At 55.2% G+C, this 13,572-nt stretch overlaps 2 protein-coding genes across 5 annotated transcripts in view; one reads left to right on the top strand and one right to left on the bottom strand.

Moving 5' to 3' along the window:
- Positions 1-9,229, top strand: part of NCOA1 (nuclear receptor coactivator 1) — a 188,033-nt gene extending 178,804 nt beyond the window's left edge. Inside the window, exons 16-23 of one of the 4 annotated variants that reach the window (XM_082049706.1) lie at positions 1,221-1,535; positions 2,356-2,457; positions 3,792-4,191; positions 5,331-5,505; positions 6,951-7,134; positions 7,872-7,961; positions 8,679-8,736; positions 8,833-8,954. In XM_082049706.1, the coding sequence (XP_081905832.1) occupies positions 1,221-1,535; positions 2,356-2,457; positions 3,792-4,191; positions 5,331-5,505; positions 6,951-7,134; positions 7,872-7,961; positions 8,679-8,723 (1,311 nt within the window). In that variant the 3' untranslated portion in view covers positions 8,724-8,736; positions 8,833-8,954. Of the gene's footprint in view, positions 1-1,220; positions 1,536-2,355; positions 2,458-3,791; positions 4,192-5,330; positions 5,506-6,950; positions 7,135-7,871; positions 7,962-8,678; positions 8,737-8,829 lie in introns of all 4 variants that reach the window. The other 3 variants (XM_082049705.1, XM_082049703.1, XM_082049704.1) reach the window with 3 other exon arrangements.
- A 2,562-nt stretch (positions 9,230-11,791) lies between these two features.
- Positions 11,792-13,571, bottom strand: PTRHD1 (peptidyl-tRNA hydrolase domain containing 1). The gene is made up of 2 exons (XM_082048389.1): positions 13,337-13,571; positions 11,792-12,538 (listed from the first exon to the last, which is right to left on the bottom strand). Exons 1-2 carry the CDS (start codon positions 13,544-13,546, stop codon positions 12,368-12,370), a joined length of 381 nt encoding a protein of 126 aa, XP_081904515.1. The 5' UTR covers positions 13,547-13,571; the 3' UTR covers positions 11,792-12,367.
- Position 13,572: the final 1 nt, after the last annotated feature.

Genomic DNA, 13,572 nt, shown 5'->3' on the forward strand with positions numbered 1-13,572 from the left:
CAGATGGCGACTCTTCCTCCAGCTGGGCTTCCCTCCAAAGCCGCGTAACAATAGGAAAGGAGAGAGAGAGAGAGCACAAACTATTCCCCATGTTCAGGTTGATCCTCCAAGCCTCAGGTTGGGTCCAGCCCAGCGTGCTGATGTTTGGAGACCAGATGAGCAGCTTGGCACAGCAAACCCTGCGGAGAAAGGGAGAGGAAGGCAGAGGAGGGCAGGGGAACAAAGGGGAAGGCAGAGAAAGGCAGATGAAGGCAGAGGAAGGCAGGAGAAGGCAAATGAAGGCAGGGAAAGGGAGAGGAAGGCAGGGAAAGGGAGAGGAAGGCAGGAGAATGCAGAGGAAGGCAGGAGAAGGCAGAGGAAGGCAGGAGAAGGCAGAGGAAGGTGGGAGAAGGCAGGGGAAGGCAGAGGAAGGCAGGGGGACAAAGGGGAAGGCTGAGAAAGGCAGATGAAGGCAGGGGAAGGCAGATGAAGGCAGAGGAAGGCAGAGGAAGGCAGAGGAAGGCAGGAGAAGGCAGAGGAAGGCAGGGGAAGGGAGATGAAGGCAGGAGAAGGCAGGGAAATGCAGAGGAAGGCAGGGGAAAGCAGGAGAAGGCAAATGAAGGCAGGAGAAGGCAGATGAAGGCAGAGGAAGGCAGGGGAAGGGAGATGAAGGCAGAGGAAGGCAAATGAAGGCAGGGGAAGGCAGGAGAAGGCAGGGGAAGGCATGGGAAGGCAGGAGAGGCAGATGAAGGCAGGGGAAGGCAGGGGAGCAAAGAGGAAGGCTGAGAAAGGCAGATGAAGGCAGGGGAAGGCAGGGGAAGGCAGAGGAAGGCAGGGGAAGGGAGATGAAGGCAGAGGAAGGAAGGGGAAGGGAGAGGAAGGCAGGAGAAGGTGGAGGAAGGCAGGGGAAGGCAGAGGAAGGCAGCATCACCTGCCGCTCCCCTGCAACCCCCTGCCAGCCCAGAGAGATGAGCCGTGAGCCCTTCCGAAAAGCCTGGCCTTGGTCTTTGCTCCCAAGCAAGCCAAAAGGTACCATTTCCATCCCCCTGAGGTTTGCCAGGCCCCGGGGAGCGGGTGTTTAATGGCCTCCCCCACACGGTGCTCAGCCCAGGGATGCGGCTTCCAGGCAGCAGCATCCTCATGAGTGGGCCCCCCGTCCGCTCTGAGCGCTCCCAGAAGAAAACAGCTGCCGGCGGGGCTCCAAAGTGATATATTTACCTCCCCCCTTTTGCTTTCACCAGGGCGGTGGGCTGGAAGCCCTGACAGAACGGTTCCAACCCCAACAAGCCACCCCACCGCTCATGATGGAGCAGAAACCCGGCATGTACCCCCAGCCTTACTCCTCCGCCTCTCCCACCGCCAACCTCCCCGGCGCCTTCCCCGGCATGGTGAGGCAGAAGCCGTCGTTCGGAGCCGTGCCGGTGCAGGTCCCTCCGCCCCGCGGCGCCTTCCCCACCACCATGGCCATGCAGCCCCGGCAGACGCTCAACAGGCCCCCGACGGCCCCCAACCAGCTGCGACTTCAGCTGCAGCAGCGGCTGCAGGGCCAGCAGCAGGTAATTCACACAATCCCAGAGTGTCAGGGCTTGAAGGGCCCTGGAAAGCTCATCCAGTGCAATCCCCCCATGGAGCAGGAACACCCAGATGAGGTTACACAGGAAGGTGTCCAGGCGGGTTGGAATGTCTGCAGAGAAGGAGACTCCACAACCTCCCTGGGCAGCCTGGGCCAGGCTCTGCCACCCTCACCCCCAACAAGTTGCTTCTCCTCTTTCAGTGGAACCTCCTGTGTTCCAGTTTGTACCAATTGCCCCTCATCCTATCACTGGTTGTCACCAGAAGAGCCTGGCTCCATCCTCCTGACACTCCCCCTTTCCATATTGATCCCCAGGAATGAGTCCCCCCTCAGTCTCCTCTTGTCCAGCTCCAGAGCCCCAGCTCCCTCAGCCTTTCCTCCCACGGGAGATGCTCCACTCCCTTCAGCATCTTGGTGGCTGCGCTGGACTCTCTCCAGCAGTTCCCTGTCCTGCTGGAACTGAGGGGCCACAACTGGACACAAGATTCCAGGTGTGGTCTCCCCAGGGCAGAGCAGAGGGGCAGGAGAACCTCTCTGACCTACTGACCACCCCCTTCTAACCCACCCCAGGTCCCATTGGCTTCCTGGCCACAAGGGCCCAGTGCTGGCTCATGGTCACCCTGCTGTCCCCAGGACCCCCAGGTCCCTTTCCCCTACACTGCTCAGTTCTTTCCCCCTCCGCATCCCCGGGCGTGGAGGGACCCTCAGTCCCACCTGCAGCCCACACATCCCAATCGGAAGGGATGGGAAGCTTCTGAATCAGAGTTTTTAAGATGTCCCTGGGTTTTTTTCCTCCTCTCCAGCTGATCCATCAAAACCGGCAAGCGATCCTCAACCAGTTTGCAGCCAATTCCCCGGTGGGCATCAACATGCGGGCGGGGATGCAGCAGCAGATCACGCCGCAGGTAAGGGGGATGCGGCATGGAAAAACATCATTGAATCGTCAAATCCCAGGGTGGAAGGGACCACAGGGATCATCTGGTCCAGCCTTTCTTGGCAAAAGGCCGGTCTAGCCAAGCTGGCCCAGCACCCTGTCCAGCTGAACCTTAAAAATGTCCGATGTTGGGGAATCCACCACTTCCCTGGGGAGATTATTCCAATGTTTGTGTCATGAAAAATTCCCCTCTTGTGTCTTAGTTTTCCTCTTGGGTCCAAATTAGGGGTTAATCCCTCCTGATTAGCACAACCTGGTCTCTTTAGTTAATGGGACAGAAAAGTTCTCTGCATGCAGAGAGATGCTGCAAGATGAGCTGCTCTGGGTTGGGTTTTTTTGGCTTCAGCCTTAATTCCAGCTCCTCCACCTGCTTAAGGTATAAATACTTCGTTATTACTTAGACAAGGATGTGCTAACGCATTTAATTGAGAAGGATCTTTAGGAAAGAGATGCCGTCCTTTAAATACCAGAATCTCTAGTCAATCTTCTTAATGATCCTGCAAATCCCTCAGGCCCTAAAGTTCTTGTTTGGCTTCTAATAAAGTGGATGAAACATCTGCTGGGTGTGAGGAGAAATTGGAAAGCGCAGCTGAGTTCTGGTGACTTTATCCCATTTTTTGGAGAAGCCTTTGCATTTTTGTGACGTCCCCGATGTGTCATGGGGAGCGTTAGTGAGGAAAAGGGACCGAATGGTTCCCGTTGCATTCTGATTTCAGCCGCTTTATCGGGCTTTTTAAGGTGATTAATTGCAACACATCTGGCTCGGCCATATGGGGAACGAGCCTGCGGTGTTGGCAAAACTTGTGAGATATTTGTTTTTTAAACATTTTGCAACTGAAAGAGTCCAAGTCAGGGACCCTGGGCTATGGCTCATGGGATCATAGAATCATAGGATCATTTTGGTTGGAAGAGACGCTCGAGATCATCGAGTCCAACTATAGTCCAGCACTAAACCAGAATCATCCCGGTGAGGGCACAAGTGGGTCCCATGGAGGAGAGGGGCGGATGGGGCAGCCAGGTGACCCACAGTATCTTTTCCCAGCATGGGGGATGCTCTGGCCCCTGTAGTTTTGACATTCAGCACGTCCAGAGGCCAAACTTTCAATATCACCAACCTGCTCTGCCCTGTGGCGGCGCAAACAGGCCGATTTGGGGGTTTTTCCAGCTTTCCGAGGACGAGCGCCCCGAGCCGGGGAAGGGGAACACCCGCAGCCCTCACGCTGGGACGTGGGGGGGAATTCTGAGCTGTTTGCCAGAACCAGAGGGTAACGGTGATAACTGGGGCGTCCCCCTCCTTCCCCACAGCCTCCCCTCAACGCCCAGATGCTGGCGCAGCGTCAGCGCGAGCTCTACAGCCAGCAGCACCGGCAGCGGCAGCTCATGCAGCAACGAGCCATCCTGATGAGACAGCAAAGCTTCGGAAACAACCTCCCCCCCTCCGCCGGGCTCCCGGTGCAGATCGGAGCCGCTCGCCTGCCCCAAGCGCCCCCCCAGCAGTTCCCTTACCCCCCAAATTACGGTACGAGCCCAGGAAACCCTCCCACCTCCACCAGCCCCTTCTCACCGTTGGCATCCAACCCCGAGGCCGCGCTGGCTAACCGCGGCAGCATGGTGAACAGGGGGATGATGGGCGCCGTCGGAGGACAGTTCGGCGCCGGGATGACCCCGCAGATGCAGCAGAACATCTTTCAGTATTCGGGATCGGGTACGTGGAGCAGTTGGTTGCATGGGAAAGGTGTCTGGCGGTGGGGAGGGAGCGGGGGGCAGAGCTGGGACCCCCCAGGATGCCGAAAATGCTCATCTGTCACCCTGGGATCATCCCCAACCATCTCACCCAGCCTGAGAAATGGTCTAGTCTCTGGTCTCCACCTCCCAAGGGGACGTTTTCTGGTTGAATCTCAAAAAAACCCAAAAAAGATCATAGAATCATCGAATCACAGGATGGTTTGGGTTGAAGGGACCTCCAAAGCCAATCCAGTGGCACCCCTGCCGTGAGCAGGGACATCTGCACCAGCTCAGGTTGCTCAGAGCCCCGTCCAGCCTGGCCTGGGATGTCTCCAGGGATGGTTCAGCCACCACCTCTCTGGCCAACCTGGGCCAGGCTCTCACCATGTTCTGACGATATCATCTGCGTAAATAATTCCCTCTTTCCTTGCAAACTGAACTGCGAGGCAATGCTCTAAATTGAGCTTCCTTTGAAATACCTGCTCTGAAAACGGCCAAGGCTGAGATGGCTGGAAGGAGCTGCAGGCAGCTCGTGCCGCTCGTGTGGGCACCCAGCTCGTAGGAGACGGGTGAGCCCGCACAGAGGTTGTGCAGACGGGTCAAGCATCAGTGCAGGGTCTCAGTAAGGCGGACATCCCTATGAGTAGCGAAAATGACAGTGTGGCTGCAGGAGCCCTGCAGAAACCCCCTTTGGCATCATCATCACATCGTTCCCCTGGTTGTTTCCTAGCCAGGTGTGATGCTAAAGAGGATGGAAAACACTTGAGGAGGGGGTTTCTCTGCTCCTTCATCCCTGAAATGTTGACATTTGAGCAATACGGCTGCACAAAATGAAAACCAGAGAGCCCAAGACCGAAAGTCATAGTATAATTTTGGGTGGAAAAGATCCTCAGGCTCATTGAGTCCAACCGTTCCCCCACCCCTGGCACTGCCCCATGTCCTGAGAACCCCACCTCTGTCTGTCCAACCCTCCAGGGATGGTGACTCCAGCACTGCCCTGGGCAGCCTGTTCCAATGCCCTTTGTGGAAGAAGCAGCCCCGCGGCTGCAGGGGAGGAGGAGGGAACGGGTGTTGCTGCGGGGGGATCTCAGCACTGCTGACACCGTCTGTCCTCCCCAGGCATGGGTCAGCAAAGCGAACCCGCCTTTGCCCCATCGCTCAGCCCCAGCAGCCCCTTGATGTCACCGCAGCTGCCGCCATCGCAGAGCCCCATGCTGCAGCCGGCGCCACCCACACCGGGCTACCAGTCGCCGGACATGAAGACCTGGCAGCAAGGAGCCATGGGGAACAGCAAGTAAGAACGTGGTGGGGACAGCCTGGGTGACACAGGTAGAATCCCAGAATGTCAGGGGTTGGAAGGACCCTGGAAAGCTCATCCAGTGCAATCCCCCCATGGAGCAGGAACACCCAGATGAGGTTACACAGGAAGGTGTCCAGGCGGGTTGGAATGTCTGCAGAGAAGGAGACTCCACAACCCCCTGGGCAGCCTGGGCCAGGCTCTGCCACCCTCACCCCCAACAAGTTGCTTCTCAGATTTTAGTGGAACCTCCTGTGTTCCAGTTTGCACCCATTGCCCCTTGTCCTGTCACTGGTTGTCACCAGAAGAGCCTGGCTCCATCCTGACGCTCCCTCTTTCCATCTTGATCCCCAGGAATGAGTCCCCCCTCAGTCTCCTCCAGCTCCAGAGCCCCAGCTCCCTCAGCCTTTCCTCACACGGGAGATGCTCCACTCCCTCCAGCATCTTGGTGGCTGCGCTGGACTCTCTCCAGCAGTTCCCTGTCCTGCTGGAACTGAGGGGCCACAACTGGACACAAGATTCCAGGTGTGGTCTCCCCAGGGCAGTGTAGAGGGGCAGGAGAACCTCTCTTGACCTGGAAGGTGACACTGAGGTGGTGGTCACCACCAGGTGTGTTGGCAGGGGCTGTGCTGCCTGTAGGTGACACCTGGCTGGGGACACGTGCCGAGCTCAGGCTGTGTCCTCCTTCCACGATGTCCTCCAGAAGTCACCATCAGCTCGTGTCCTCGTCATCACCTTGATGCGAAGCCCACAGCAGTTAAATGAATGAGCATGTGTTGAGTAAGACATGAAGCAGGTCTTTGGCTTCTAATTAAAGAAGTGGCTTAATTAGGTGTCACGAAAGTGGCCTAAGGAAACACAACAATAAACTGAATCAAGAGCAGAGGTCCCAGGTCACTGTGTGACCCTCTTAAGGTGTGTCCAGCTCTGACTCACGGAGGCAAATTGAAGAGTCACCAGACTTGTTGCCTTTTTTGGCATGAGTCAAGTTTGAGCTTCAGGTCTTCAGAAATGGGGAAAAATAATCCAAAAAGCTCACCTGGGGACGCCTCGGCTGTGTGCAGGTAGCTCAGCTGACCCGTCTTGGTCAAGCAGCGTGGAGCAGGTTACTGGGTGGGATGAGGTGGGATCCATCACCTCGCCTGGCGATGGGGAGTTGTCCTCCTGCCTGGAGCAGAGTGGGGACAGTCAGGTATTGAGGAAGACACTGGAAGGACATGAAGGGGACAGCTCGCTGTCACACAGACCAGAGCTTTGCATCTGACTGGCCCTTAATCCAGCCCGAAACCCCGTAACGATTCCTCTCTCGGCACTCGGTTCTCCTGCTCTACCCCATCGCACCGAGAGCCACCTCCCTTCCTCCCTGTCCCTCCCGCTGTCCCCAGGGACCTGTCAGGACCTGCTGCGGGCACCCGAGTAACGGGTTTTTTTCCTCTTTCCAGTGTTTTCAGCCAAGCGGGACAGAACCAGCCAGCACCCGCTCAGCAGGGCATGTACAACAACATGAGCATCACTGTCTCCATGGCGGGAGGAAACACCAACGTCCAGAACATGAACCCCATGGCTGGACAGATGCAGATGAACTCGCTGCAGATGCCCGGGATGAATTCCATGTGCTCGGAGCAGGTCAGTCCCTGCTCCCGGGATGGTCACCAGCTCCCGGGGGGTTTGGTGTCCCCTCCTCTTGGCCCTGGGGGTACCGGTGCCCAAAGGGGGACACAGCAACGGTCCAGTTGCCTTCGCATGGTGCTCTGGGGTGTCCCATGTTTCCTTGGGGAGTACAGGGACATGCTGAGCATCTCCAGAACTTCCAGCCCTCATGGTGGGTCCATTTGTAGCCACGTGTCCCCAGGGAACTGTGAACGCTGGGGATGGGAAATGGGGAACGGGAACGATTGGATACGAGGCCTTTCCATGAGATCCTCCCTGGCCAGATTGAGATGTCTCCAGCTTTTTCAGCTGCCGGGGTTTATCTCGGTGCCGTGAAGCTCCTGGAGGACACGCTTGGCTCGTTGGTTTGGTGCAGGAGCATTGCGGGCCGGGGCTCACAGCCTCCCCGGGGAGAAGCCACAGGGCTCAGCAATGAGGGAGTGAGCTGGGTGACATTTCCTGCTCCCTGGGCGGTGAGACACCCCCAGGGCCAGCAGCAGCCCCAGGTCAAGGTGCAGGAGGTGGGGAGAAGAGTGAACAAGGTCCTCCTGGGGTCCCCCCAAAACCCTGCAGCTCACAGTGCAGGGAGGGTGCTGGCAGTGCAGTCACCCCCCCCGTCCTCCCCAAATCCTCCCAAAACTCAGCTCAGGAAGGCGGCGATCATCCCTCCGACGTCCAGGAGCCCCGGCTGAGCCGGATTTTGCTTTTGCCAGGTAAACGACGCGGCGCTGAGACCCGCAGGCCTTTACTGCAACCAGCTTTCCTCCACTGACCTTTTGAAAACAGAAGGAGATGGGGCGCAGGTCAGTAAGAAACCGCTAAGCACATCTCAGGTACCCCCAGGAGTTTAAACCCCCCCCAAGAAAGGCTGAAAGTCCCCGGCCGTACCGGGGTTTCCACTGGAGCTGGCCCCGCGTGGCAGGGTCAGGCTGAAGCCACCGGCATTGGGTGACAGCCAGCCCGCAGGGACATCGGTGCCGCTCACAAACCCTCTTTGCATCCAAACTCGCGCCGCTGCCGTCACCATTTTCACCGGTGTGGAAGAGCGGGGTGACGCCGCAGCCGAGCTGGAAAATGAAAATAAACGAGCGTTGGTGCTAAACACCCCTCGCCCCGGCGCGCTGTCACCCGGGAGGGTTTCTTTCCTAGGCTCAGCCATCACTGGTGGCCCCTGTGTCACCGCGGGCTGTCACCGGCGAGGAAATTTGGCCGGGGGAAGCCGTGGGGCCGGCGTCCGTCCCCGTCCCTCTGCGCAGCACCGATGATGCCACCGCTTCGTCCCCTTCCGCAGAGCCCGCGGGGACGCGCCGGCAGCGCCGCCAACACACCAAAACTCTTTTTGAATTTCCACCAAACAGCCGCGCTGGACCTCGCTCACCACCGCAGCCACCCCACCAACCACCTTCCCCCAGGGGATGCCTTGAGGCTTTATTTTTTTCCCCATAAAACCTCATTTTTTTAAAATTATTTTTAATTTTTGGACCCGAGCCGAATGAGTTGCAGCGGTTTTCTTTTTATAGGACAAGAAGACAGAAGAGTTCTTCTCTGGGGTGGCTCCAGACTAGAGGAAGTTCTCTAGTGAGTTCACGCTTCACGTAGTTCCCAGCTCCGCCGCCGCCGGCCCCTGCCCCGGCCCCGCTAAAATCCCCTCTTATCTCTTTTGTGTCCCAGCAGGTACAACAGGTTCAGGTCTTTGCCGACGTGCAGTGTACAGTGAATTTGGTAGGAGATCCCTACCTCAATCCGCCGGCTCCTCTGGGCACCCCGAAAAACGCCGCCGGGCCGCCGCCCCCGCCGCCGGGCCAGCAGAAGAGTCTCCTTCAGCAGCTACTGACTGAATAAACCGCTTGGTTTTCTTTTTTGTTTTTTTCGGTTGGTTTCTTCTTTTTTTTTTTTTTTTTTTTTTTTTTCGAGGAATGTGAAATTTAAATAAGAAGACGTACAGAGATATATAAATATATATATATTATATATTTTTCTGAGATTTTTGATATCTCAACCCGCAGCCATTCTTCAGCTCGTAGTGTTTGGAGCAAAAAGGGGTCTTTTTTGTTTTTTCCGGTTTATTGGGGGGAGGGTTGGGTTTTTTTCCCCCTTTTTTTTTTTTCCCCTTTTCCTTTTTTCCCTTTTCCCCCTTTTTTCCTCCCCCACTTTTTCCCCTTTTTTCCTGTTTCCCCCCTCATTTCCCCCTCTTTTCCTTTTCCTGCTTTTCCTTCCCCCTTTTCCCCCATTTTCCTTTTTCCTTCCTTTTTTCTCTCTTATTTCCTTTTCCTATTTTTCCTTTTCCCTCTTTTTTTCCTTTTTTCTTTCCTTTCTCTCCTCCTTTCCCCCTTTTGCTTTTTTCCCCTTATTTTCCTTATTTATTCCTTCTCCTTTTTCCCTTTTTTCTTCCTTCCTTCCCACCCTTTTATTCTTTTCCCCCCTTATTTTCCTTTTCTTATTTATTCCTTCCCTTTTCCCTCTTGTTTCTTTCTTCTTTCTGTTCCCCCTTTTGCTTTTTCCCCCTTATATTCCTTTTCTTATTTATTCCTTCCCCCTATTCCCTCTTGTTTCTTTCTTCTTTCCTCCCCCCTTTTCCCCTTATTTTCCTTATTTATTCCTTCTCCTTTTTCCCTTTTTTCTTCCTTCCTTTCCACCCTTTTTCTTTTCCCCCCTTATTTTCCTTTTCTTATTTATTCCTTCCCCTTTTCCCTCATTTCTTTCTTCTTTCCTTTCCCCTTTTTGCTTTTTCCCCCTTATTTTCCTTTTCTTATTTATTCCTTCCCTTTTCCCTCTTTTTTCTTTCTTCATTCCTTTCCCCCTTTTCCTTTTCCCCCCTTATTTTCCTTATCTATTCCTTCCCCCTTTTCCCTCTTTTTTCTTTCCTTCCCCCTTTTCCTTTTTCCCCCTTATTTTCCTTATCTATTCCTTCCCCCTTTTCCCTCTTTTCTTTCCTTTCCCCTTTCGCTTTTCCTCCTTATTTTCCTTTTCTTATTTATTCCTTTCCCCCATTCCCTTTTTTCTTCCTTCCTTTCCACCCTTTTTACTTTGCCCCCCTATTTTCCTTTTCTTATTTTTCCTTCCCCTTTTCCCTCTTTTTTCCTTCCTTTCCCCCTTTTCTTCTCCCTCTTTCCCCTTTTCTCCCCCCCCCCTTTTCCTTCTTCCTCCTCCTTTCCTCCACTTTTCCCTTTCCCCTTCCCTCTTCCCCCATTTCCCTTTCCCCTTTACTTCCACAAAGCGCTGGAGCCGGCGCAGCGCCGAGGCAGGACGGTCGCTTTCTCGAGCCAAAACCACAGATGATTCTTATTTTTGTAAATCACGCCGCTGGCCTCGCCATGCGGAGGAAGCTTTCCCGGCGGCGGCACGAGGAGGAGGAGGAGGAGGAGGAAGACGACAAAACCAATCTCAGTTTCAGCTGGATCTGTCACTGATCGCAGGGGCACCGAAGGGGATCGGCGCTGGATTTCTGCGGGGGGAAAAAGCCGCTTTTTTAATTCACGCTTCGACAACGAAAAGGAAAAAGAAACAAAGCCCTTCTCTCCCCTCCGCCCCCGCCCGCTTGTGCGTACAATCAGCTTTTTCTAGCAATCGTGAGTTTGTCGGTTTTAAAGTAAAAGAGAAAAACAGAGTATTTTGACCCACCATTTTTTCCATGTTTTATGCTGGTTTCAAGGCCTCCGAACGAACCGGGGTTGGGGAGGGGGGGTTACAATGTGTATATGACAACAGGAGGAAGAAAAACATGCAAAAAGACAAAAAAAAAGATACAAAAAGAACAGTTTTGGGGAAAAACTGCAATAATTTTTAGGGGGAAGGATGGGGGGAGGGCTCTGTCAATTATTGTAGATAAAATTTTCTGATTAAATATGAAATAAAATTGAGCAGTCGGTTCTTTCTGCTTTGATTGTGTTTAACAGCTGAGGTAGCTTAAACTATTTAAAATAATAATAATAATAAAATAATAATAATAATTGAATTCTCTGTTGGGAGATAGCTTATTTTTTGTTTCCCCCTCAAGCCTGTCACTGTAAATAGCTCTGAGCTCTGTATAAATCTGTTTTCTTTTAAGCTGCGGGTCGCTTCTAATATTCACTGCTGACTTTATGGGGGGCGGAGGGTGGCTATGGGGCATTTTTTTCCCCTCTTCTCTAAAAATCGCGCTGGTATTGACATTTACAAGAGTTAAAGACGACCGAAAGAAGAGAGAAAAAGGACCCGAGTTGCCAGCGAACGTTTGGTTGTTTCTGTGCCGACGGCCCAAGTTCACGGCCACAAAGAGCCGCGTTGCGTTCACCTGGGAAACGAGAAATGTTGGGGGGGTGACGGCAGAATTAACAGCACGAGCAGGACGGGGAGAGGCGGGACACACGCGCTTCTCGCTGACAACGCGTTTTGTTTTAATTTAAAGTGATTTTGCTTCAAACATTTCTACTGTAAAGGAGGCGCGAGCTCCGCAGCGAGTCCCGATGCTGCCGTCTGCTGTTCATGTGGCTCCACTTAAATAAAGTCACAGACAAACTGGGCTCGCTGGAAAAAGCGACCACAGCGCGACGGAGCCAGGGGTGGAGGTGGGAGAGACGCCCCTTAAATGCACCTGAGATATTTTCAAGTGTGGCAGAATGGGAAAAATCTGCCTGCGCTGGCATTAATACAACACGCAGCTGCTTTCTGCACAGAATGATGTTTAATCTTCCCCCCAAACAGCCCGTTTTACACCGTGTAACATGAGTTGAGATAAGGGAACGGAGCTGGGGAAGGGAGCACAAGCGTGATGGGAGCGGCTGAGGGACCTGGGGGGTTCAGCTGGAGAACAGGAGCTGAGGGGAGACCTTCTGATCTCTGAACTGCCTGAAAGGAGCTTGGAGCCAGGGGGGTCGGGCTCTGCTCCCCAGGAACAAGCGCCAGGAGCAGAGGAAACGGCCTCAAGTTGCGCCAGGGGAGGTTGAGGTTGGATGTGGGGAACAATTTCTTCCCCAAAGGGCTGTGGGGCATTGGAACAGGCTGCCCAGGGCAGTGCTGGAGTCACCAGCCCTGGAGGGTTGGACAGACAGACATGAGGTTCTCAGGACATGGGGCAGTGCCAGGGCTGGGTTATGGTTGGACTCGATCTTGAAGGTCTTTTTCCATCCAAAACGATTCTCTGATCCTGCTGCTCTTAGCCCCATGCTGCCAGCACATGGCAGCCTCCCCAAGCCCCTTCTCCCCATGAGAAGCAGCTGCCTGGTCACAGTCACTTGAGCAATTTAAATTTCTTCAGGTGCTGGTGCACCCGCTCCTTGGGGTAGGGCCGCAGCGCCAGGCAAGTGGCCACGTTCTCGGGCTGCTCAGTCCACACTTCATGGTCGATGTCGTGCTGCTTCAAGGTCTCTGCCAGCGCCACCAGCGCTGCCTCGTCCGGAGCCTGGGGGACAGAGTCACAGAATCACAGGATGTCAGGGGTTGAAGGGCCCTGGAAAGCTCATCCAGTGCAATCCCCCCATGGAGCAGGAACACCCAGATGAGGTTACACAGGAAGGTGTCCAGGCGGGTTGGAATGTCTGCAGAGAAGGAGACTCCACAACCCCCCTGGGCAGCCTGGGCCAGGCTCTGCCACCCTCACCCCAACAAGTTGCTTCTCTTATTTAAGTGGAACCTCCTGTGTTCCAGTTTGCACCCATTGCCCCTTGTCCTGTCCCTGGTTGTCACCAGAAGAGCCTGGCTCCATCCTCCTGACACTCCCCCTTTCCATATTGATCCCCAGGAATGAGTCCCCCCTCAGTGTCCTCTTGTCCAGCTCCAGAGCCCCAGCTCCCTCAGCCTTTCCTCCCACGGGAGATGCTCCACTCCCTGCAGCATCTTGGGGGCTGCGCTGGACTCTCTGCAGCAGTTCCCTGTCCTGCTGGAACTGAGGGGCCACAGCTGGACACAAGATTCCAGGTGTGGTCTCCCCAGGGCACACAGTGAGGGGAGGGCAGTTCCTGTACTTCACATCTTATTCAAAAGACGTTGTATTCTTGCTGCACCACCAGCCCCTGCAAGCACTGGAAGGGCTGTGAGCCAACAGGGGTTGGACAAACTTCCAAAATACGGTGGGTTTCCATTTATTTTTCCGCCTGGACAGCTGTCCTGCTCGCCCCCTCCCCTCAGGGCTCCGCCGCTCCCGCCCAAAATGGCCGCCGCCCCCTCCCTGAGCGCGGCGCTCCCGGCATGCCCCGCGCACCTCCAGCACCACGGTGCGCATGGCGCCGCCCTGCTCCAGATAGGCGCCGGTGTCGGGGTGCTGGCGGTGCGTATGCACCGCGGCCAGCGCGGCGTGACAGGCCTGTGCCACCACCGCGCCCAGCGGCCACGACAGCGGCGGCCGCGCCAGGTCCCCCCGCAGCACCACGTACTGCACCAGCGCCGCCGCCGCCGCTCCAGGTGCCGCCATGCTGCCGTACGGCGTCCGCACAGCCT

The sequence above is a fragment of the Streptopelia decaocto genome, assembly GCF_964273445.1.
Source record: "Streptopelia decaocto genome assembly, chromosome: 3".
Classification (NCBI taxonomy): domain Eukaryota; kingdom Metazoa; phylum Chordata; class Aves; order Columbiformes; family Columbidae; genus Streptopelia; species Streptopelia decaocto.

Excerpts from the sequence above, each read along its gene's own strand:
- PTRHD1 (XM_082048389.1), bottom strand. The coding sequence starts at position 13,546 with ATGGCGGCACCTGGAGCGGCGGCGGCGGCGCTGGTGCAGTACGTGGTG. Across the intron at positions 12,539-13,336 it reads TGCGCACCGTGGTGCTGGAG|GCTCCGGACGAGGCAGCGCT; the intron begins GTGCGCGGGGCA and ends TCTGTCCCCCAG.